The sequence below is a fragment of the Oncorhynchus mykiss genome, chromosome 3 (assembly GCF_057628025.1).
Source record: "Oncorhynchus mykiss isolate SJ-2025 chromosome 3, ASM5762802v1, whole genome shotgun sequence".
In the NCBI taxonomy this organism is placed as follows: domain Eukaryota; kingdom Metazoa; phylum Chordata; class Actinopteri; order Salmoniformes; family Salmonidae; genus Oncorhynchus; species Oncorhynchus mykiss.
Window position 1 is genome coordinate 14,796,324 of NC_143024.1, and position 25,678 is coordinate 14,822,001.

Below are 25,678 nucleotides of genomic sequence, written 5' to 3' on the forward strand. Positions count from 1 at the left end.
GCACATTGCTCACTAGATGGCACTATAACAAAGTCGATAGAGAAACTGAATGAGTCTTCTGACATCATTTATTATAGCAGTTTTGTTAAGTAGGCAATGCAGCTTCTTAACTTCTACGACAGCAAATTAGAATGCACGAGGTTTTGAATTCTTTACAAAAGTAGGGGCAACTGCATTTTTCCAGTACGCATGATTTTGTATCCTTTCTGAAAGCAGGAAGCAGCACGCTCTTAATCGCAGTCAGACAGATAACAGCATTTCCTGGGAAGGTCAAATCAACTGCATTGTTTACAAAGGTGTTTTGATTGTGTCTTTCGGTGGCTACAAATTCATTCAAACGAATGTCAGTGACTTTGGCCCGTGATCTTGGATTACCGATGGACCAACAGGTTGGTGAAGATCATTAATTGGCATTTGAAATAAATCAGTTAAAGACTAACTTTCTGTTTTGACAATTTACATTTTTATATGTAGCTGAGCTACCTTCTATATGTTTACGGAAACATGAATATGCTTTGACAGTGATGTATGCACAGTAGCTATTGAATGACACACAACATGGAGTTTGATCATCACATGCTCTTGGCCTATAAAGGGATCTTGGCTCTTTCAGTATGGCTTGTATGGAAAGAGTGCGGATGTTGCCAAGTTTTCCAGAGACACCAATTCATCAATGGAAACTAAATGCATTGTATGTCAGTCAATCAGTACCGAGAAGGCTGGGAATATGGGGAGATAAGCAGACAAAAGGAGTGTCCGATTTCAGCCTATTTCACTGTAACGCATTCATTTTAGTGCTGCTTCTAATTGTCTAGTTCAGACTACAACTGCAAAGGACTTGTGACATAAACTGCTGAAATCACATAAAACATTTCATGGTTTCAGTTCTGCAGCTATAATGACGTGATGCATGTGTATAATATGAACGCGTGTTGCTCTCATATGCGAAGCTATGCAGGAACTGGTGACAGGTCGCTTTTCAGACCGCCCATTAGAAAGTCACACCTCTATTGTAGATGCCAAAGGGATATGAGTGCAGTTACTAAGTTTTTTTAATTACATATTTTGTTTAATCTAAAAAGGCACTTATTTTCAATACAACAGCACTAGGCCACACACCCACCCCATCATAAAGTGAACTGTGCCACTCCTCAATTGAGTTTTCTCAGTGACCTATTGAAGGGTATCTTCAGCACACATGAAACCAATTTGCCCAGAAATTCCCCTCAAGCAGAGAAATTCAATTAAAGGGTGTTTATCTTGTATCTCCTGAGGTGGCTGCCTTTACAGAGGAGACAAGCTACAAGCTATAGCTGTATCTCCTGAGGTGGCTGCCTTTACAGAGGAGACAAGCTACAAGCTACAGCTGTATTTCCTCCAACTCTGCTTTGTTGTTTGGTGAGGTGATGCCATAGTTGCTTTTGATGACACCTTTTTTAATGGTTTCTCAGAGCAGAGGACACTCTCCAATTTGGTTTATTTTCCTAGTAGTGATCAGGTGAGCTGTGTTTCCAGGCTGAACCTCTTGGCTTGTTGTTGTAAATATCTATTAAAAGGTGATATAATATAATAAGCAGGATGTCATGTGCTCTTTATCTTGTTAGCCAGCTGCTGTGATCAAGGGTATAACAACTTGCCCAAATGAACAAGCTAAGGAGTGTGACTCATGTTTCTGAAGAACAATCTCTTTCTGTCTCTCACCCTCTCTCTCTCTCTCTCACCCTCTCTTTCTCTCTCACCCTCTCTGTCTCTGTCTCTCTTTCTCTCTCTCTCTCTCTCTCTGTCTCTGTCTCTCTCTCTCACCCTCTCTCTCTCTCTTTCTGTCTCTCTCTCACCCTCTCTCTATCTCTCTCTCTCGCTTCCTCCTCCAAAGAACAAATCCCATGCTTGGATGTGATTCCACCATTGTGAGCCTGATGTACAGAGGAGGAAGGACCGGTTCTGATGGCAGACCATCTTCCCTCAGGGCTACTGGAAGCGTGTGTTGTTGTCGGAGCCTCTGGGGATAAACTCAAGGATGTCTATCAGGTAATGGCAATCAGCAAATGTCTTTTTTAATACATACATTTATTAGAGAGGTGAGCTGGATCGTGGATTAGAAATGTAAAATGGAGGTTAACATGGATTGTTCTGTTTAGTCTCTACAGCAGGGCAACAGCACAACAGACCTCCTTATTTTAGACCCAGAGGTCTTGCAAGTCCATGTGCCTCCGTTTGTGACCAAAGAGAATGCAGATGAGTCTGGTGTCCCCAGAACCTTCAGTCGAGTCCAGTGCAGACGGTCCTTCATCAAGAAGAAGGAGAGGCTAGTGGTGGCTCCTAGTGGCCCTGGAGGGGCCGGGAGCAGTGAGGGGGCCACTGTCACGGAGGATGTCAGCGTCCCCAAGGACATCGACCTCATGGCCCTGCCCCAACTCTGCTTTCCAGGTAGAGGTATATTGTGAGGCTGATAGCCAGTTAAATGTGTCATTGTTGGGATTATAAAGATGACCTGAGGTAAACACCATACCAAAATGAAGGCTGACAGACATCCCTATGTACAATGTCATTAAAACATTAGCTCAAAGACATCGCCCAATGCACTGTCTAACAATAGAGAGATACAAATAATCCTTACTTTTCTGAAATCAGGGGGGCTTCAAGTAACAAATGAACCAAAAGAAGAGCGTTTTCACTTTCTAGTCTTCACGGATGTGTTCGGTAACCAAACCCATGGAGTGGTTGTTCAGTGTTGTAGACCATTTCAGGTGGGAGTCTTTCCTTTTTATTCTCCTGCAGAAACATGTGATCCTTTTCATTATAAAGCTGTGCAAAACAAAACCATGTTAAATGCTTTCGCTATGACGCTCCTTCCTGTGAAAGACTCAATGCTCACACAGTGGATTTGTCACTTCTGTCCTCGTAGGAAGGGTCAGTGTTCTATCAGAATGGACACTGGTCGTCCACCAGGACCACTAAGCTCTACACTGCTTTTGCCATCTGTGTCATATCCAAGCATCCTTATTACAATGCTCTGAAGGACTGTCTGTCTTGGTAAGGGTCAATACGTCTTCAATACAGCCCGTATATGTGTGTTGTCGTTTCTTAAATCATTCTCTTCTGTACACTTCTGTAGTTTGCTGGCGCAGCTTAGAGCAAGCAGGTTGTCTGAAGAGAGGGTGAAGGAATTTGCAGCCAAACTGTCTCTAGTGCCCATTCCACCCCCTGGACAACTACATGTGGTGAGCTGCTTTATGTTATCCAGTTCATCGATCCAAACTGCTAGGCTGCCTGAAGTGCCAGTGGTTGGTTGTATTTGAACACCACTCACTCTACATGGACTATGCATGGTTGGGGTTTGATTCTTCCTTGGTCCTTCATTTCTCCCCCCCTCTCTCCATCCTACAGTCAGAATAAAAATGACCCCAAAAAAATACAAACTACTACTACCACCACCAACACCTTTTCCTTATTGTGTACTGATATTGATGATGTACTCACCCCTGACTGTGCCCAGGTGTTCAACCTGAGACCCCTGATGATCGTACTGCCTTCCAGAGAGGATAAGGAACACCCCGCTGTAGACCTGGACCTCCATTTGCCCTTCCTGTGCTTTAGATCCAAACAGATTTTACAGGTGAGTAGAGAGTTATGTTCAGATGGGTAACATCATTTTCTACGATGAGCCATTCAACTGAAGTGTTCGGAGTGATGTTTTGACTTCTGCCCTGCCTGACAACAACTCTGTTTTTCTGCTCTGCTCTACTCTTTCTACTCTCCCCTTTCTGCTCTGCTCTTTCTGTTCTGCTCTACTCTCCTCTTTCTGCTCTACTCTTTCTACTCTGCTCTACTCTGCTCTTTCTACTCTGCTTTGATCTACTCTTTCTACTCTGCTCTTTCTGCCCTACTCTGCTCTTTCTGCTCTGCTCTACTCTGCTCTCCTATTTCTGCTCTACTCTTTCTACTCTACTCTACTCCTCTCTTTCTGCTCAACGTTTCTGCTCTTCTCTTTCTGCCCTACTTTGCTCTACTCTTTTTGCTCTACTCCTCTCTTTCTGCTCTACTCTGCTCTTTCTACTCTACTCTGCTCTGCTCTTTCTGTTCTCTGCTCTACTCTTTCTGCTCTACTCTGCTCTTTCTGCTCTTTCTGCTCTACTCTACTCTTTCTGCTCTACTCTTTCTGCTCTACTTTCTCTTTCTGCTCTACTCTTTCTACTCTATTCTGCTCTACTCTGCTCTTTCTACTCTACTCTTAATGCTCTATTCTACTCTGCTCTGCTCTACTCTGCTCTTTCTGCTCTACCCTGCTCTACTCTGCTCCTTCTGCTTTACTCTATTCTGCTCTTTCTGCTCTACTCTGCTCTTTCTACTCTGCTCTGCTCTTTCTGCTCTACTCTTTCTGCTCTACTCTGATCTACTCTACTCTTTCTGCTCTTAATGATCTACTCTTTCTACTCTGCTCTTTTTGTTATGCTCTGCTCTACTCTGCTATGCTCTATTCTTTCTGCTCTACTTTTCTCTTTCTGCTCTGCTCTTTATGTTATACTCTGCTCTACTCTTTCTGCTCAACGTTTCTGCTCTGCTCTTTCTGCTCTACTCTACTCTGCTCTTTCTGCTCTATTCTGCTCTGTTCTCTTTCTGCCCTACTTTGCTCTACTCTTTTTGCTCTACTCCTCTCTTTCTGCTCTACTCTGCTCTTTCTACTCTACTCTGCTCTGCTCTTTCTGTTCTCTGCTCTACTCTTTCTGCTCTACTCTGCTCTTTCTGCTCTACTCTACTCTTTCTGCTCTACTCTTTCTGCTCTACTTTCTCTTTCTGCTCTACTCTTTCTACTCTATTCTGCTCTACTCTGCTCTTTCTACTCTACTCTTAATGCTCTATTCTACTCTGCTCTGCTCTACTCTGCTCTTTCTGCTCTACCCTGCTCTACTCTGCTCCTTCTGCTTTACTCTATTCTGCTCTTTCTGCTCTACTTTGCTCTTTCTACTCTGCTCTGCTCTTTCTGCTCTACTCTTTCTGCTCTACTCTGATCTACTCTACTCTTTCTGCTCTTAATGATCTACTCTTTCTACTCTGCTCTTTTTGTTATGCTCTGCTCTACTCTGCTATGCTCTATTCTTTCTGCTCTACTTTTCTCTTTCTGCTCTGCTCTTTATGTTATACTCTGCTCTACTCTTTCTGCTCAACGTTTCTGCTCTGCTCTTTCTGCTCTACTCTTTCTACTCTACTCTGCTCTTTCTGCTCTATTCTGCTCTGTTCTTTCTACTCTACTCTGCTCTTTCTGCTCTATTCTGCTCTGTTCTTTCTGCTCTACTCTTCTCTTTCTGCTCTACTCTTTCTACTCTACTCTGCTCTTTCTGCTCTATTCTGCTCTGTTCTTTCTGCTCAACGTTTCTGCTCTGCTCTTTCTGCTCTACTCTTTCTACTCTGCTCTTTATGCTCTACTCTTTCTACTCTACTCTGCTCTGATCTCCTCTACTCTTTGTGCTCTGCTCTTTGTGCTCTGCTCTTTCTGCTCTGCTCTACTCTACTATGCTCTGATCTACTCTACTCTTTCTACTCTGGTACTTCTGCTCTACTCTGCTATTTCTGCTTTACTCTGCTCTACTCTGCTCTTTCTGCTCTACTTTACTCTGCTCTTTCTACCCTGCTCTCCTCTCCTCTGGTTCTATTGACCCCTGGCCCTGTGTTGGTTTGCCCAGATCATCACTGGTATTCTGATGGAGCAGAGGTTAGTGTTCTTCTCAGCTGACTGGGCCCGCCTCACCCTGGTGGCAGAGTGTTTCATGTTCTACATCCACCCCCTCCACTGGCAGCACCCCTACGTGCCCATCCTCTCAGCCCAGATGCTGGACTTCGTCATGGCCCCCACCGCCTTCCTCATGGGCTGCCACCTCAACCACTTTGAGGAGGTCGCTGCGGTAGGAGGCTTTGTATTAGTAGTAGTAGTTTCTTTATTGCAACCTTGGTACATCCTTTATATAACCATGCTTTTGTCTTTGTGTAATTTGATGTCGGACAACAATATGATTTTCATGATGCCGTTGTGTCAAGTGTCCAACTGTCCATAAACAGTGTTTAGACCTACTTCTTGGTTGTACTGTCTTGTTCCGTTTCCAAACAGTTGAAATGTCATAGCAGTTGGAGAAAGAAAAGCTTTGACTTTTGGAACTCTCTATTCTCTGTGATAGGAAACAGACGACCTGATCTTGATTAATATTGATGATGGAACAGTGTCTTCTTCCTGCTCAGAGACTGTCGACCTACCAGACGTCCCCTTCGTTTCGGCAGAGTGTTTTACCAAGCGGTAGGACCCCCCCCAAAAAAAAAAAAATTGCACCCTATTCCCTATATAGTGCCCTACTAGGGAATAATGTACTACTTATGGGCACTGTTAAAAAGTAGTGCACTATATAGGGAATAGGGTGCCATTTCAGAATCAAATCAAATTGTAATCTTCACATGCTTCATAAACAAGAACTGTGGACTAACAGTGAAATGCTTACTTCCCAACAATGCAGAGAGAAAAATGTAGAACAAAAGAATAACGGGAGGTATACATAGACAATGCAGACTATGTGCTCTGTTCTGTGCTGAAGCCCCCTACAACTGAAATGACACATCCATTGTCTCAATAACACAGAATGAGGTTATTGATAGGTAGAATATCACATCAGTTATCACTCACAGTCATGCTTATATAACATTGTTTTTGTGGCAGTGAGTGAACAACAGTTTTCTTTTCCTGCTGCTCTACAGGAGGAAGGGCCTCCAGCTACAACATGATCTAGAGGTGTGTCACCAAGGGGCCGGCACAGACGTTAATGAGATGCGCATGCTGAGGAGACAATGGCAGCAGAACCTGAACTGGGAAATACAGAAGGTTACCTTGGAGCTCATTGTCAACATGTTTAGGTCAGTCATGCTGTTCAGACTCCCTTTCTGAGGTGCAGGGCTTAAAGTATGACATCATAATACACATCGGGTGGACTTCCTGCTTACAGACATCAACAAGTGAATTCAAATCTGTCAATACTGCTCTCCCTTGAGTAATGCTCACACTGGAAAGAGCCAATAGTGGCATATGTGAGATTATGTTGGTGTTGTACCTGTAAGGAGGAAGTCAACCCGGTGAGGTGTAGGAAGATGTTCTATTTCCTGGTCTTTAAAGGTACTAATGTAGCCCGTGTATTAATGGTCCGCTGTATTTCTGCCTTTCATCAGGGATGTCAGTGGTCACCTGAACTATGAACACCGAGTGTTTAACAGTGAAGAGTTCCTGAAGACCAGAGAGCTAGCTGACCTTCCCTTTTACAGAAAGGTACATGTTGAAGTAGCCTCTCAGATCACTATAAAGAGTACGGTTGATTCCTACACTCAATTTATACATGTGTATCCGTATAGGTCTTGGAGACACACATCTTTCATTCATTCCTGAAGGACCGCCTCAATAGGAAGATGGATGCTTTCACACGCATGGAAGTCAACACTCGCTCAGAGACACAGAAGTAAGCTCTCACTTACAATATCCCTTTCCTGCTTATCCCTTCCCTTCCCCTACCCTCCAACTCACTTTTCTCCCTGACGGTACAGTGATGGTTAGAACGAAACCTGAGTTATGGCACCGCTGGTAACCTGCCTGGACATGTTATGGAATTCAGTCCAATTATTAATTTATAGAACACACCGCTGCAAACCTGCTTTGTTAACATCAAAGGAAGAGTTTCTCCACAAGTCTGATCCAGTTATCCAGTCTGTTGGATGTTGTATTGTTGTTGAATATTTGAATGTACAGCAGAGGCGTTTTTCTCAAACCTCTCTTCGAGAACCACCATCCATTTACAGTGTTTGAGAGCTTTGATGATTAGTTGACCAGCTAGCCTTGACGATTAGTTGACCAGTTAGCCTTGACGATTAGTTGACCAGTTAGCCTTGACGATTAGTTGACCAGTTAGCCTTGACGATTAGTTGACCAGTTAGCCTTGACGATTAGTTGACCAGCTAGCCTGGACGATTAGTTGACCAGTTAGCCTTGACGATTAGTTGACAAGTTAGCCTTGACGATTAGTTGACAAGTTAGCCTTGACGATTAGTTGACCAGCTAGCCTTGACGATTAGTTGACCAGTTAGCCTTGACGATTAGTTGACCAGTTAGCCTTGACGATTAGTTGACCAGTTAGCCTTGACGATTAGTTGACCAGTTAGCCTTGACGATTAGTTGACCAGCTAGCCTTGACGATTAGTTGACCAGCGAGCCTGGACGATTAGTTGACCAGCGAGCCTGGACGATTAGTTGACCAGCTAGCCTTGACGATTAGTTGACCAGTTAGCCTTGACGATTAGTTGACCAGCTAGCCTTGACGATTAGTTGACCAGTTAGCCTTGACGATTAGTTGACCAGTTAGCCTTGACGATTAGTTGACCAGTTAGCCTTGACGATTAGTTGACCAGTTAGCCTTGACGATTAGTTGACCAGTTAGCCTTGACGATTAGTTGACCAGCTAGCCTGGACGATTAGTTGACCAGCGAGCCTGGACGATTAGTTGACCAGCTAGCCTTGACGATTAGTTGACCAGTTAGCCTTGACGATTAGTTGACCAGCTAGCCTTGACGATTAGTTGACCAGCTAGCCTTGACGATTAGTTGACCAGTTAGCCTTGACGATTAGTTGACCAGTTAGTGCTGGAATAGATCAAATAAGTGAAAGAGACTGACTAGGGATACTGGAGGAGTGATTTGGGAAATTATTTAATTCTATTACATAGTACCCCACTGCAAACATGCTACATATATGTCTGGGGGAGACTCAGTGAGAGGTTTAAGGTCTTGTATGGTGTTCTGGGTCTTGCATGGTATTCTGGGTCTTGTTTGGTACTCAGTCCTGTATGGTATTCTGGGTCTTGTTTGGTACTCAGTCCTGTATGGTATTCTGGGTCTTGTTTGGTACTCAGTCCTGTATGTGTATTAGGGTCTTGCATGGTATACAGTCCTGTATGGTATTTAGGGTATTGTATTGTACACAGTCCTGTATGGTATTTAGGGTATTGTATACAGTCCTGTTTTATATGTGTCTGATGTCAGAATGAAGGCGATGACAGACAACCCCAGGAGGCCCACCATGCAGGAAATGGCCAGGAAGTATAGCAGCGACCCAGAGATCCGTCTGAACAAGAGGCTGGGGATGAGCCTCCCCAACCTGGGAGAGGAGCGCCATCTCAACCTCCTCAGACAAACCTCCCTCAAGAAGACCATTATCCCTGAAAGTGGTGAGTACACTCTTAGAAAATGTGGTCCCAAAAGGGTTCTTTGGTTGTCCCCATAGTGTAACCCTTTTTTGTTCTAGGTAGAACACTTTTTTGGGTTCCATATATAACTGTCTGTTGAAAGGGTTCTACCTGGAACCCAAAAGGCTTTTTCAAGGGGTTCTCCTACCCTTTTAGGTACTAGATAGCAACTTTTTTTTAGAAAGGTTACAAAATTCCAGAAATGTTCCCCAAATTCCCAGGTTTTCCAGAAATCCCAGTTGGAAGATTAGTGGAATTAGAACGGAGGAAGCATGAAATCCTCCAACCAGGATTTCTGGAAATCCAGATTTTGCAACCCCTGCAGTGGGAGAAGTAGTAATACCCACTGATTAACACATATACTGTGATGTTTAACTTTACACGGTTACATTAACATTACTCCGTAACATTACGCACAGACTCTTTACTTGAAATGTCTATTGGACTACTCTACATAACACTGTCATAACGGATGTCATAACAAGTCATGTCTGTTGTTGTCAGCTAATGAAAACTGACTTTACACTGACTTTACACTTTAAATGTCTATTGGACTACTCTACATAACACTGTCATAACGGATGTCATAACAAGTCATGTCTGTTGTTGTCAGCTAATGAAAACTGACTTTACACTGACTTTACACTTGAAATGTCTATTGGACTACTCTACATAACACTGTCATAACGGATGTCATAACAAGTCATGTCTGTTGTTGTCAGCTAATGAAAAGTGACTTTACACTGACTTTACACTTGAAATGTCTATTGGACTACTCTACATAACACTGTCATAACGGATGTCATAACAAGTCATGTCTGTTGTTGTCAGCTAATGAAAAGTGACTTTACACTGACTTTACACTTGAAATGTCTATTGGACTACTCTACATAACACTGTCATAACGGATGTCATAACAAGTCATGTCTGTTGTTGTCAGCTAATGAAAACTGACTTTACACTGACTTTACACTTTAAATGTCTATTGGACTACTCTACATAACACTGTCATAACGGATGTCATAACAAGTCATGTCTGTTGTTGTCAGCTAATGAAAACTGACTTTACACTGACTTTACACTGGAAATGTCTATTGGACTACTCTACATAACAAGTCATGTCTGTTGTTGCCAGCTAATGAAAAGTGTTATAACACAAACTATTTAGTGTTACGTGACTCTTATAACAGATGGTTAAAGTAAAGTGTAGGTCAGCCTTGACTTCTGTGAACAAGAAGATTCATCTTAAAAGGAATTTTCACAAATGTTGAACTTCATGTTCATCCTCAATGTCAACATATGTTAAAATGGCATCTTTCTATGTTCATCCTCAATGTCAACATATGTTAAAATGGCGTCTTTCTATGTTCATCCTCAATGTCAACATATGTTAAAATGGCGTCTTTCTATGTTCATCCTCAATGTCAACATATGTTAAAATGGAGTCTTTCTATGTTCATCCTCAATGTCAACATATGTTAAAATGGAGTCTTTCTATGTTCATCCTCAATGTCAACATATGTTAAAATGGAGTCTTTCTATGTTCATCCTCAATGTCAACATATGTTAAAATGGAGTCTTTCTATGTTCATCCTCAATGTCAACATATGTTAAAATGGCGTCTTTCTATGTTCGCTAGTAAAACATATGGAGGGAGATAAGTGTTTCCAATGACATCGTTGTGCATCATGTGATTTTAACCAATTATGAGGAGGCATTACCTACTAAATGCCTCCTGATTGGTTGATAATGTCATTGGAAACACATCTTCCTCACTTATTTTACTACAGATCATAGAAACACGCCATTTTCACATATGTTGATGTTGAGGTGGTGCTGGAGATGATTCATATAAAGTAGACCCTTTTTGTATTTTTCTACACAGCCTTCAAGATCCCGCCCAAGCCTGTGAAGATCTTCAAGCTGCCAGAATTTCCTCCTCCCATGGTGCACCACCATGTCCAGAACTACTATGGAGAGTTGATCATACTACTGGGGAAGGCCATCTCCTGTGTTCCTCCTGAGAACTCCACCCTCCTGGCCAGGTACTTCGTTTACAACAGGGATTATTCATTTTATTAAGTCACACTTTAAACACACTACATCTAAAAAATATTTGTATTTATTTATTGGGTATTTGAAAAGTCCTCAGAGTGACCGGACCACCAAGTTTATAAAGGCAATGCTCCTGCTGATAGCAACGAGAGGTGGGCGAGACAGAGAGAGGGCGCGTTAGTGTGTGTCCAATCAGTCACAATACGCACTACATACATACTTCACAAATCATTTATAAGTCCTACTACTCTCCATACAACTCTTTCCCTCTTTCCAAGGTACTTCTACCTGCGCGGCTTCATGAACACGCTGTGTTCCAAGCGTCTTGACGCCCTCAGTGACTTCCAGAACCTCTACAAGACGGACATCGAGATCTTCCCCACCGACCTGGTAAAGGCGCTAGTGGACTCGCTGCAGAAGAACGAGTTCTCCCAGGTGGACCGGCGGCCAGAGCTCAAGCGGCTCATCTTCAAGGTGAAGACAGACAACGAGAGGGTGCTGGTCCAAGATGACGACCACGTGAAGAAGTTCCAGCTCCCTAAGACCCACATGCTGCAGGAGGACTTTGTGAAGCGCATCCAGGAGTCTGGGATTGTGAAAGACGTCGCCACCATCCATAGACTGTTTGAGGCCCTCACTGTGGGTAAGTTGAGACTTACCATCCATAGGCTGTTTGAGGCCCTCACTGTGGGTAAGTTGAGACTTACCATCCATAGGCTGTTTGAGGCCCTCACTGTGGGTAAGTTGAGACTTACCATCCATAGGCTGTTTGAGGCTCTTACTGTGGGTAAGTGAGTTAAGAGGTCAGGCCTCTCGTTGACAGGACATGGAAATACATGAGCAGTACAGTATGGTTGTACTATAGCAATAAGATCACCCATGATAGTAAACGAGTGATTGATCTGTCAATACAGTTTGAAAAACAGTACCACTCTGCCTAGGAACACGGTGTGTATCATCTTATTATCCTTACTTTATTAATAGGATCTTGTAAGAGTGACTTTGGATTCAGTGACTTTGGGTTTGAATTCTGCCATGAGGAGTCCCTCCAAATCAGTATTTTACATTGACTCCTCATTGGATGGTAAGCAAGACTGTCCAGTTTGTCTGCAGCATCCCATCGTATGATTGGTCAGCGGGACTCATGTGGCATCTCTTTTATTTTTTCTCTCTATCTTCATCTCTGCTTGGGTTTAACGTTCATTCCATGACATCTTACATGAGATGGATGGCTGTTGTTTCATGGGGCGTCTTCAGCTATGGAAGATGTATAAATGTGCTCTTTGCTTTGACAAAACACAGGGTTTCTGTTTACAATGGATGCTGTTTGAAGTAGCTTGTTTCTATTGGCTTGAATGACATGCATGAACATGAAAGTAAAATGATGGAATGCATTTTCATGGTTTTAATATGCGTTTGATGAGCATGTTCTCTACAGGCTGCTGAGACTTGTCATGCCTTGTTTACATTCACATCACCACTCTTACAACGAATGGCTCCTTGAAGACTGAAGACTTCTAAGAGAAGGTTACCTCTGTTTCCAGGGCAACAGAATCAGATTGACCCAGAGGTGTTCCGTGTGTTCTACACCTTCTGTTTCCAGGGCAACAGAAGCAAATTGACCCAGAGGTGTTCTGTGTGTTCTACACCTTCTGTTTCCAGGGCAACAGAAGCAGATTGACCCAGAGGTGTTCCGTGTGTTCTACACCTTCTGTTTCCAGGGCAACAGAAGCAAATTGACCCAGAGGTGTTCTGTGTGTTCTACACCTTCTGTTTCCAGGGCAACAGAATCAGATTGACCCAGAGGTTTTCCGTGTGCTCTACACCTTCTGTTTCCAGGGCAACAGAAGCAGATTGACCCAGAGGTATTCCGTGTGTTCTACACCTTCTGGAAGGAGACGGAGGTGGAGGCCCAGGATGTTCACCTACCAGCTGAGGTCATGGAGCACCTGGACAACAACGAGTGTGTCTACAAGCTGTCCTGCTCCGTCAAAACCAACCAGGGAGTGGGTAAGATCGCCATGACACAGAAGAGGCTGTTCCTGCTCACTGACGGGAGGCCTGGGTTTATCGAGATCACCAAGTTCAGAGACATAAAGGTGTGGTTACTCTATGTTTAGGCACTAGTAGTAGTACTGTTCAGGGATGAGTTCTCTAAAAGCTTTGTAGTCTTAAAATAATATTTGACAAGTATAGGCAATGGATGAAAGATTATCTTAGTGCTATGAAGCTTTTGGAAACTCACTCCGTAATGAATAATATGGAAGGGTACATTGGTATGACTACAGTGTATTGCCTTCAATGTTTGGCTTTGTTCAAATGAAAAATCTGCCATGATGACGATGACATATCTGATAATCCTCTCCTCACATTTCAGTTGAATGCATTCAGTTGTCCAACTGACTAGATATCCCCCTTTCCCTCTCGTCTCTGTCAGGAGGTGAACATCTCCTTTTCTCCTTTCCTGCTGCTGAGGATCCCGTCTCTGAAGATCAAGTGCAGTCTGAGGAAGGAGGTGTTTGAGGCCAACCTGAAGTCTGCGTGTGACCTGTGGAATCTCATGGTCAGAGAGATGTGGGCTGGGAGGACGATGGCAGACGACCACAAGGTAGGATATACGCTGGATCTCATTCAATAGGGTATAATGTAACCAAGTTGAATTCATTAAACTAACCCCTTCAGCTTGAAATCCCCCAACCCGCACCATGGAATTGCTAGCTTTTCGGTGGCGCAGCAAAGCTGTTAAGCAGTGCAGTGACTTCTGTTCCACTTTGTGGAACGTGTGGGTAGAAATATTAGCATAGTCCATTTCACCCTCCTGAATGCGTTCTGTGGTTATTCATAGTCTTGAAAAACATGTCACATTCTTTTATTACCTTATGAAGAAACTATAAGATCTGTTGGCACCTTAAGGGATATTAATCTTACAGTACAGGCTTGTCCCACCCCTCTGGCCTGATGGTTTCCTCCAGGCTTCCTAAAGGGATATTAATCTGACAGTACAGGCTTGTCCCACCCCTCTGGCCTGATGGTTTCCTCCAGGCTTCCTAAAGGGATATTAATCTGACAGTACAGGCTTGTCCTACCCCTCTGGCCTGATGGTTTCCTCCAGGCTTCCTAAAGGGATATTAATCTGACAGTACAGGCTTGTCCTACCCCTCTGGCCTGATGGTTTCCTCCAGGCTTCCTAAAGGGATATTAATCTTACAGTACAGGCTTGTCCCACCCCTCTGGCCTGATGGTTTCCTCCAGGCTTCCTAAAGGGATATTAATCTGACAGTACAGGCTTGTCCCACCCCTATGGCCTGATGGTTTCCTCCAGGCTTCCTAAAGGGATATTAATCTGACAGTACAGGCTTGTCCTACCCCTCTGGCCTGATGGTTTCCTCCAGGCTTCCTAAAGGGATATTAATCTTACAGTACAGGCTTGTCCCACCCCTCTGGCCTGATGGTTTCCTCCAGGCTTCCTAAAGGGATATTAATCTTACAGTACAGGCTTGTCCCTCCCCTCTGCTCTGCTGGAAAGTATTATGTTTTGTCCTTATTATATTATCCGAATGTGATCTTCCAAACTTAATGTGATCTTCCAAACTTAATGTGATCTTCCAAACTTAATGTGATCTTCCAAACTTAATGTGATCTCCCAAACGTAATGTTATCTCCCACACTGTTTAATTGGCTGTACTCATTGTACATTGTAATGTGTAGTAGGTTGTGTGTTTATACTTGTAAGACTATGTCTCTCTTATAGGATCCTCAGTACAGGCAGTGTGTGTATAAGTTGTCATGTTCCCTTTAAGGATCCTCAGTACAGTTGTCATGTTCCCTTTAAGGATCCTCAGTACAGGCAGTGTGTGTATAAGTTGTCATGTTCCCTTATAGGATCCTCAGTACAGGCAGTGTGTGTATAAGTTGTCATGTTCCCTTTAAGGATCCTCAGTACAGGCAGTGTGTGTATAAGTTGTCATGTTCCCTTTAAGGATCCTCAGTACAGGCAGTGTGTGTATAAGTTGTCATGTTCCCTTATAGGATCCTCAGTACAGGCAGTGTGTGTATAAGTTGTCATGTTCCCTTTAAGGATCCTCAGTACAGGCAGTGTGTGTATAAGTTGTCATGTTCCCTTTAAGGATCCTCAGTACAGGCAGTGTGTGTATAAGTTGTCATGTTCCCTTTAAGGATCCTCAGTACAGGCAGTGTGTGTATAAGTTGTCATGTTCCCTTTAAGGATCCTCAGTACATGCAGCAGGCTTTGACTAACGTCTTGCTCATGGATGCTGTGGTTGGCTGCCTTCAGACCCAGAAGGCCATATTTGCCGCCTCCAAACTGGCATACTTTGACAGAGTGAAACATGAAGGTATGCATTATGGTCCAGATGCACTTTCAATTATTTTTTTGTTGCATATAAATCATCTGTAAGCTTTACCATTTGTAAGTTTAATGGTGGGGTTCCGGACTAAAACACAAACTCAATGGAGAATCATTGGAAATGTATTTAGTCCAGGAGTTTCCAGGAAACCACCCCTTGGACTTCAAGGATCAAGTATACAACTAAATCAACAACATCGGATGTGCCTCTGAAGAACAATAGTGTGTGAAATTCATTGTGATTTTCTGTAATCCGGATCAGACATATTCTGATATGTCATTTTTTTCTGCTTTCTGTTTTGTTGTCTGTAAGCAGTTCCTGTGATGGTTCCAAAGACAACATTGGAGACGTTGAAACACAAGATCAATCCATCACTAGACCTCCCAGCCCCACAGACTGTACATGTCTTACTCTACACACCAGGTGAGGGGAAACAGACGGCTGACTTTCTGTTACTCTACACACCAGGTGAGGGGAAACAGACGGCTGACTTTCTGTTACTCTACACACCAGGTGAGAGGAAACAGACGGCTGACTTTCTGTTACTCTACACACCAGGTGAGGGGAAACAGACGGCTGACTTTCTGTTACTCTACACACCAGGTGAGGGGAAACAGACGGCTGACTTTCTGTTACTCTACACACCAGGTGAGGGGAAACAGACAGCTGACTTTCTGTTACTCTACACACCAGGTGAGGGGAAACAGACCGCTGACTTTCTGTTACTCTACACACCAGGTGAGGGGAAACAGACGGCTGACTTTCTGTTACTCTACACACCAGGTGAGGGGAAACAGACAGCTGGCTTTCTGTTACTCTACACACCAGGTGAGGGGAAACAGACAGCGGACTTTCTGTTACTCTACACACCAGGTGAGGGGAAACAGACGGCTGACTTTCTGTTACTCTACACACCAGGTGAGGGGAAACAGACTGCTGACTTTCTGTTACTCTACACACCAGGTGAGGGGAAACAGACGGCTGACTTTCTGTTACTCTACACACCAGGTGAGGGGAAACAGACGGCTGACTTTCTGTTACTCTACACACCAGGTGAGGGGAAACAGACAGCTGACTTTCTGTTACTCTACACATCAGGTGAGGGGAAACAGACGGCTGACTTTCTGTTACTCTACACACCAGGTGAGGGGAAACAGACCGCTGACTTTCTGTTACTCTACACACCAGGTGAGGGGAAACAGACTGCTGACTTTCTGTTACTCTACACACCAGGTGAGGGGAAACAGACAGCTGGCTTTCTGTTACTCTACACACCAGGTGAGGGGAAACAGACAGCGGACTTTCTGTTACTCTACACACCAGGTGAGGGGAAACAGACGGCTGACTTTCTGTTACTCTACACACCAGGTGAGGGGAAACAGACTGCTGACTTTCTGTTACTCTACACACCAGGTGAGGGGAAACAGACGGCTGACTTTCTGTTACTCTACACACCAGGTGAGGGGAAACAGACGGCTGACTTTCTGTTACTCTACACACCAGGTGAGGGGAAACAGACAGCTGACTTTCTGTTACTCTACACACCAGGTGAGAGGAAACAGACGGCTGACTTTCTGTTACTCTACACACCAGGTGAGGGGAAACAGACGGCTGACTTTCTGTTACTCTACACACCAGGTGAGGGGAAACAGACAGCTGACTTTCTGTTACTCTACACACCAGGTGAGGGGAAACAGACGGCTGACTTTCTGTTACTCTACACACCAGGTGAGGGGAAACAGACAGCTGACTTTCTGTTACTCTACACACCAGGTGAGGGGAAACAGACGGCTGACTTTCTGTTACTCTACACACCAGGTGAGGGGAAACAGACGGCTGACTTTCTGTTACTCTACACACCAGGTGAGGGGAAACAGACAGCTGACTTTCTGTTACTCTACACACCAGGTGAGGGGAAACAGACGGCTGACTTTCTGTTACTCTACACACCAGGTGAGGGGAAACAGACGGCTGACTTTCTGTTACTCTACACACCAGGTGAGGGGAAACAGACGGCTGACTTTCTGTTACTCTACACACCAGGTGAGGGGAAACAGACGGCTGACTTTCTGTTACTCTACACACCAGGTGAGGGGAAACAGACGGCTGACTTTCTGTTACTCTACACACCAGGTGAGGGGAAACAGACAGCTGACTTTCTGTTACTCTACACACCAGGTGAGGGGAAACAGACGGCTGACTTTCTGTTACTCTACACACCAGGTGAGGGGAAACAGACCGCTGACTTTCTATCTTAGTTTGTCTCTTATCTTCACTTCACATGTATCTGCTTGTAAGATAGAAGCTGTTTACATGCCAGTTAAGTTAATGTCCTAACATGTCCTGTAAGGTGCATGTCCTTTAAGGTGCATGTCCTGTAAGGTGCATGTCCTGTAAGGTGCATGTCCTGTAAGGTGCATGTCCTAACACATCTGAGTGGAAACCAGAGGAGCTTTGAAGCCGTAATAGTTGGCTGCAAATACACACTAGTGGAAAGCACCCAGACAGGCCTAATTGTTTGTCTACTCTCAGCTGTTTATGTAGATGAATACATGTATTGTCAAAGTTTGTCTCATTTCTTCACACTTGTCAGGTGTGGTAACTTATGAACTTGTTGTACTGTACAGTGTGAGTCAACAAAACTTAATATATCACTGACCGGCTCAACATTTGAAATAGTTTTTACATTGGTTAAAAGTAGAGACTCAGAGCTACAAAATGGTATATCATACACTGCATTTTTGAGGAACAATGGGAAAGAAATTCTGCAAGTTGATAAAAAGTAAATGGAATAAAATATACTTCAGTATCAAAGGTAAAAGTATAAATAATTTCAAATTCCTTATAGTGAACCAGACGGCCTTAATTGTTTTATTTTTATTGCCGGATAGCCAGGGGTGCACTCCAACACCCTAACACTCCAACACTCCAACACTCCAAGACACAATTTACAAACAAAGCATGTGTGTTTAGTGAATCCTCCAGATCAGAGGCAGTAGGGATGACCAGGGATGTTCACTTGATGTGAAGTGTGTGAATAGGACCATTTTCCTGTCAAAATGTAACGAGTACTTTTGGGTGTCCAGGGAAATGTAGGGAGTAAAAGGTACATTATTTTCTTTCTGTAGTGAAGTAAAAGTTGCCAAAAAAAGAATAGTAGGATCTGAAAGGCAGTGAAAAACCCACATATTCTGTTGTAATGCAGAGCTACAGTGTATACCTTATACATATCATCTATATGCCTGTGGGAGTATCCATCGACTGGCTGACCCATGGATTCTGTATTTCACTTTTAGTGTATTTGATTTTGATGTAGACATTCGCAGATAAAAGCTGAATTGCTGTGACTGACTACAGTCTCTCTCTCTGTTTATCCAGGCCAGTTGAGTTACTCGGAGGCAGACGGAGATGGGAACCCCAAGCTGTGGTGTGCCCTCAGTGGTGGGAGGGTGGTTGTGTTTGATGCAGCCAGCTGGTCCATGCAGCAGAACTGTGTTCAAGTGGGATCCTCCCAACTGGTATGATGTCTGCAAGCAGACACACACCATTTCCCCTGCGCTCTCCCTGGACTATCACTTGAGCCTTCCTACTAGGCTCTGTTCCAATATCCACATTAGTGTAGCAGAACACTTAGAGAGAAGCATTGGATTTGGCCATACATTCTAAGGGTTATATGTGAGTGGATATTGGAACATGTCCTTTGTTTTTGTGAAATTGCTTACAGATATCCTTTGAAAAGAAATTGTTATATTGAATTAAGTACACAGTGATCTCTTTCTCTCGCTCTCTGTTTCACTTGTTCTCTCTCCATCTCTCTTTCTCTAGCTCTCTGTCACTTGTTCTCTCTCTCTCTCTCTCTCTCTCTCTCTAGCTCTCTTTCACTTGTTCTCTCTCTTCCTCTCTTTCACCCGTTCTTTCTCTCTCTCTCCCCCTCTAGTTCTGCTTCACTTGTTTTCTCCCTCTCCATCTTTCTCTCTCCCTCTCTCTCTCTTTCTCTCTCTCTCTAGCTCTCTTTCACTCGTTCTTTCTCTCGCTCCTCTAGTTCTGTTTCACTTGTTTTCTCTCTCTCCCTCTCTAGCTCCTCTCTCTCTCTCTCTCTCTCTCTCTTTTTCTTCTGTTGATAGTGTTTCCTCTTTTCTGTGGTCTCATGAGGTATGAACAGGAGTGCCTGCCATTCACATGACAGTGGATTAAACCTGGATATGTATGCGTCCGAAATAGCACCCTATTCCCTATATAGTGCACTTCCTTTGACGAGAGTCCTATGGGCCTTGGTCAAAAGTAGTGCACTATATAGGGAATAGGTGCCATTTGGGACGTATTTATGTGCTGAATACGTGGCTTTATTATGTGCACAGAACTGCATGCTGGGATTGGACCAGGATCAAGTATGGATTGGCTCCCAGGATTCCATCATTTACATAATTGACACTCGCAGCATGTCCTGCAATAAGCAGCTGACAGAGCACAGGCATGAGGTTATGGACTTTGCCCTGGAGGAGAGTGACAAGATGAGGTAAAATGTTACACATATAGTACCGTATGTCTGTGTCCCACAGTGCACCCTATTCCCTATATACTGTAGGGCACTCTTTCATGCTACAGTCACTTCACCACCCTCACAAACTGTTAACCCATGTGTGATGCTGAGGATTCTATGTTGAAGGAAGGATAATGTGTTAGAACTGCCTGTTCAAATGACCAATGCACCTATTGCAGAAAGGGGTTCTTCTAACTGTCCCACCCCAGTATCATAATGCACCTATTGCAGAAAGGAGTTCTTCTAACTGTCCCACCCCAGTATCATAGTGCACCTATTGCAGAAAGGAGTTCTTCTAACTGTCCCACCCCAGTATCATAATGCACCTATTGCAGAAAGGAGTTCTTCTAACTGTCCCACCCCAGTATCACAGTGCACCTATTGCAGAAAGGAGTTATTCTAACTGTCCCACCCCAGTATCATAGTGCACCTATTGCAGAAAGGAGTTCTTCTAACTGTCCCACCCCAGTATCATAGTGCACCTATTGCAGAAAGGAGTTCTTCTAACTGTCCCACCCCAGTATCATAGTGCACCTATTGCAGAAAGGAGTTCTTCTAACTGTCCCACCCCAGTATCATAGTGCACCTATTGCAGAAAGGAGTTCTTCTAACTGTCCCACCCCAGTATCATAGTGCACCTATTGCAGAAAGGAGTTCTTCTAACTGTCCCACCCCAGTATCATAGTGCACCTATTGCAGAAAGGAGTTCTTCTAACTGTCCCACCCCAGTATCATAGTGCACCTATTGCAGAAAGGAGTTCTTCTAACTGTCCCACCCCAGTATCATAGTGCACCTATTGCAGAAAGGAGTTCTTCTAACTGTCCCACCCCAGTATCATAATGCACCTATTGCAGAAAGGAGTTCTTCTAACTGTCCCACCCCAGTATCATAATGCACCTATTGCAGAAAGGAGTTCTTCTAACTGTCCCACCCCAGTATCATAGTGCACCTATTGCAGAAAGGAGTTCTTCTAACTGTCCCACCCCAGTATCATAGTGCACCTATTGCAGAAAGGAGTTCTTCTAACTGTCCCACCCCAGTATCATAGTGCACCTATTGCAGAAAGGGGTTCTTCTAACTGTCCCACCCCAGTATCATAGTGCACCTATTGCAGAAAGGAGTTATTCTAACTGTCCCACCCCAGTATCATAGTGCACCTATTGCAGAAAGGAGTTCTTCTAACTGTCCCACCCCAGTATCATAGTGCACCTATTGCAGAAAGGAGTTCTTCTAACTGTCCCACCCCAGTATCATAGTGCACCTATTGCAGAAAGGAGTTCTTCTAACTGTCCCACCCCAGTATCATAGTGCACCTATTGCAGAAAGGAGTTCTTCTAACTGTCCCACCCCAGTATCATAGTGCAAGAATGTTAGAACATGGAGTGTTTTTGATGTCTATTTCCAACCAGCAGATGGCAGCAGTGTACTTAAACTACTTCTTTACTTTGCCCTCAGTGAATCATCAGTAGTTAGACCACAATCAGGCTTCTACATGGTGCTTGTTTTAATCCAACTGTCCCTCTCCTCCCCCCCAGACAGACATACTCCTGTAGTGCCGATGGAACAGTCATTCTGTGGGACCTCTCAACGCTCATAGTGAAAAAGCAGTTTCAACTGACCTGTGATAGGCTTATGTCCATTCAGCTCTTCAATGGAACACTGTGGTGCTGTAAGTAAACTCACTCAGTCATAGTTATACTCTAACTGTATATTATATTCTATTTTTTTATATACTCCTATGTATTATATACCCTGCCAATGATCAATTAACAAAGTGTGTCAATTGACCACAAGATAACATGCTAACAACAGCAAGCATCTAGACAGAAACCTTTGTTTGTTTTGTTCCCATCTGTTATGTTGACTAGGTGCCAGAGACGGCATCGTTGAACTGAGGAAGAACGGAACCCCACATCGTAAGATGACACTTCCTGAGGATCTACGGAGCATTCCCACTGAGTTCAGCAGCCTCATCCTCTTCTTAGAGGTAGTAGGCCCATGTTCCCTTCATCTTGGAGATTTCACTGAACCAAGATCTTTATCTCATACTAGGCCTTCACCATGGCCTCCAAGTGGCCTCAATAATCAAGCCAAACACTATGTATTTTTGCAGCCTTCCAACAGTCAGTTTGCTTGTCAATGAGAGTGTCATGAGCTGATGGCTAAACCAGTCCACTGTGTGTTTCTTTCAGAGGGGCCAGTTGTGGACGAGCTGTTCTGATTCTGACGAGCTCTGTCTCTGGCACTGTAAAGACCTGACCAAGCCTTTCCTGAGGGTGCGGCTGCAGAACTGTACAGGGGTCAACTGTATGATCAAGGTTAAGAATCAGGTGAGAAAATAATGGGCTCAGTTGGATGTTCTTTGCGTGTTTTGCTGGTAACACTTTAATGGAAGGGTACCAACATAATAACCTCCTTAACACGTTACTATTCACACAAACCAAACACATTCAGAAGATTCTGGCAACAACGGTCTTTCTCAGGTGGTGCAATTTCTACAAAAGCTTGTAAAGTAGCAGTTAAAATAGTACCGTACTTAGAAATGATACCATACATTCTACCCTACCATCATTATTTTATCTCTCATAGTAATGATCAGAGTGTCCAGAGCGAACTCTGAGTTTTATTTAGGTAGTGAATGTCACAGTACAACTGCAAATCCTCAACAAGCTTCTCTTCATTGTTTGTCTCCTCCCCCTCCCTCGTCCAGATCTGGGTTGGCTGCAGCGGGCCGAGCCCTGACCAGTGCAGGATGAGTGGGAAGATCTACATAGTGGACACAGAGAGCCACAGTGTAGAGAAGGAGCTGATGGCCCACACAGACAGTGTCCAGGCACTGTGCTCTGCAGAGGGCCGCTATGTACTCAGTGGCTCCGCCTGCCAGGATGGCAAAATCGCCATTTGGAAGGTTGAGTAGAGGACGAGTAGCCTGGTCCAGTATCTGTTTGTGTGGTTTTGCCAACTCTTTTAAGTGAATGAAATGTTTGGCACAACAATGACAGGAGTTTCCTAAACAGCAGAAATAGATGTGGGACCAGGTTAGAGGAAGAGCCCTGCAGACCCCGAGGAGTCCTACAGGTCTGAAGAGGCTATAGCCCCCTCAAACTCAACTCTGGACCTGGAAGCCAGTTCCACTGCTTTGTTTCATTGTTCCCCTCTAATCAGGGACTGATTTAGACCTGGGACTCCAGGTGGGTGATTCCCCTCTAATCAGGGACTGATTTAGACCTGGGACTCCAGGTGGGTGATTCCCTTCTAGTCAGGGACTGATTTAGACCTGGGACTCCAGGTGGGTGATTCCCCTCTAGTCAGGGACTGATTTAGACCTGGGACTCCAGGTGGGTGATTCCCCTCTAATCAGGGACTGATTTAGACCTGGGACTCCAGGTGGGTGATTCCCCTCTAATCAGGGACTGATTTAGACCTGGGACTCCAGGTGGGTGATTCCCCTCTAGTCAAGGACTGATTTAGACCTGGGACTCCAGGTGGGTGATTCCCCTCTAGTCAAGGACTGATTTAGACCTGGGACTCCAGGTGGGTGATTCCCCTCTAATCAGGGACTGATTTAGACCTGGGACTCCAGGTGGGAGATTCCCCTCTAGTCAGGGACTGATTTAGACCTGGGACTCCAGGTGGGAGATTCCCCTCTAATCAGGGACTGATTTAGACCTGGGACTCCAGGTGGGTGATTCCCCTCTAGTCAGGGACTGATTTAGACCTGGGACTCCAGGTGGGTGATTCCCCTCTAATCAGGGACTGATTTAGACCTGGGACTCCAGGTGGGTGATTCCCCTCTAATCAGGGACTGATTTAGACCTGGGACTCCAGGTGGTTGATTCCCATCTAATCAGGGACTGATTTAGACCTGGGACTCCAGGTGGGTGATTCCCCTCTAATCAGGGACTGATTTAGACCTGGGACTCCAGGTGGGTGATTCCCCTCTAATCAGGGACTGATTTAGACCTGGGACTCCAGGTGGGTGATTCCCCTCTAATCAGGGACTGATTTAGACCTGGGACTCCAGGTGGGTGATTCCCCTCTAGTCAGGGACTGATTTAGACCTGGGACTCCAGGTGGGTGATTCCCCTCTAATCAGGGACTGATTTAGACCTGGGACTCCAGGTGTTTGCAATGAATTAACAGGTAGAACAGAAAAGCAGCAGGCTCCGGAGGGGGTCAGAGTTGAATGTCCCTGCTATAGACTTAAATTGTTCTTATTTTCCCTGAACACCTCAGAGACGGTGAGCTTCTAAATGTTTTTGCTCATAGCTTTGTTCTAAAATGTGCTTTTCCTGGATTAAGGACTCAAGGTTGGCCATTTTGTTTTTCACATCCTTCCATGTCTGTGTCCAAAATGGCCCCACGCTGCTCCACCTTGTTGTCTGTCCAACCCCACCATGCTGCTCCACCTTGTTGCCTGTCCAACCCCACCACGCTGCTCCACCTTGTTGTCTGTCCAACCCCACCACGCTGCTCCACCTTGTTGCCTGTCCAACCCCACCACGCTGCTCCACCTTGTTGTCTGTCCAACCCCACCACGCTGCTCCACCTTGTTGTCTGTCCAACCCCACCACGCTGCTCCACCTTGTTGTCTGTCCAACCCCACCACGCTGCTCCACCTTGTTGTCTGTCCAACCCCACCACGCTGCTCCACCTTGTTGTCTGTCCAACCCCACCATGCTGCTCCACCTTGTTGTCTGTCCAACCCCACCACGCTGCTCCACCTTGTGGTCTGTCCCCCAACCCCACCATGCTGCTCCACCTTGTGGTCTGTCCCCCAACCCCACCATGCTGCTCCACCTTGTGGTCTGCCCCCCAACCCCACCATGCTGCTCCACCTTGTGGGCTGCTCCCCCCCTCCCCCCATCCCACAGTACTCAGCAGCTCCACCTTGTTGTCTGTCCAACCCCACCATGCTGGTCCACCTTGTTGTCTGTCCAACCCCACCATGCTGCTCCACCTTGTGATCTGCCCCCCAACCCCACCATGCTGCTCCACCTTGTGGTCTGTCCCCCCCCCCCCCATCCCACCGTACTCAGCAGCAAATGTGAGGACCCTGCTATTCCCTATATAGTACACTACTTTTGACCAGGGCCCTATAGAGAATAGGGTGCCATTAGGGATGTATACAGTGGACATTGAGGCTCAGGGAATGACATAATCATGAAGAACCCTGTCATCCTCTGTTCTCTTTATGTTGGGGTCTGCCTGTATATACTGGATGATGATGATGTAATAGCATTTCTCTGACTGTTTCACAATGTTTTGATTTTTTTTCACAAAAAATATTCTGGATACACTAAATGTCTTCTTTCAGATTCATATTTCTGCCTCACCCATGTCTTAGCTGTCACATACAATAAAAAAATGATTGTACAGTTATTTAGTATTTATTCCTATGCTGATTCATGCAAGTCAGCTTTCTTTCATATACATATAATAATTATGCACC

General features: G+C 44.7%; 1 protein-coding gene across 4 annotated transcripts; it reads left to right on the top strand.

Annotated features, from left to right (window-relative positions):
- On the top strand, positions 1–25,612 carry LOC110520752 (DENN domain-containing protein 3). 4 transcript variants are annotated; one of them, XR_016492125.1, is made up of 25 exons: positions 1–389; positions 1,874–2,028; positions 2,139–2,427; positions 2,632–2,747; positions 2,906–3,033; positions 3,116–3,221; positions 3,497–3,616; positions 5,682–5,900; positions 6,171–6,286; positions 6,739–6,894; positions 7,204–7,300; positions 7,384–7,487; positions 9,061–9,245; positions 11,149–11,308; positions 11,597–11,961; positions 13,158–13,328; positions 13,756–13,926; positions 15,544–15,673; positions 16,001–16,108; positions 19,064–19,203; positions 20,044–20,201; positions 21,762–21,895; positions 22,095–22,213; positions 22,419–22,556; positions 22,937–23,466. XR_016492125.1 is itself a non-coding variant. In XM_090221589.1 (25 exons), the coding sequence occupies exons 2-25, from the start codon at positions 1,945–1,947 to the stop codon at positions 23,141–23,143; spliced, it is 3,855 nt and encodes a 1,284-aa protein (XP_090077715.1). In that variant the 5' UTR covers positions 1–389; positions 1,874–1,944; the 3' UTR covers positions 23,144–25,612. The 4 variants fall into 4 exon arrangements, 3 of the variants coding, with proteins under 3 accessions (XP_090077715.1, XP_090077716.1, XP_090077717.1); XM_090221589.1 differs by having other exon boundaries at positions 13,158–13,417; positions 16,001–16,153; positions 22,937–25,612; XM_090221590.1 differs by having other exon boundaries at positions 13,158–13,417; positions 22,937–25,612.
- The last annotated feature ends 66 nt before the right edge of the window (positions 25,613–25,678 follow it).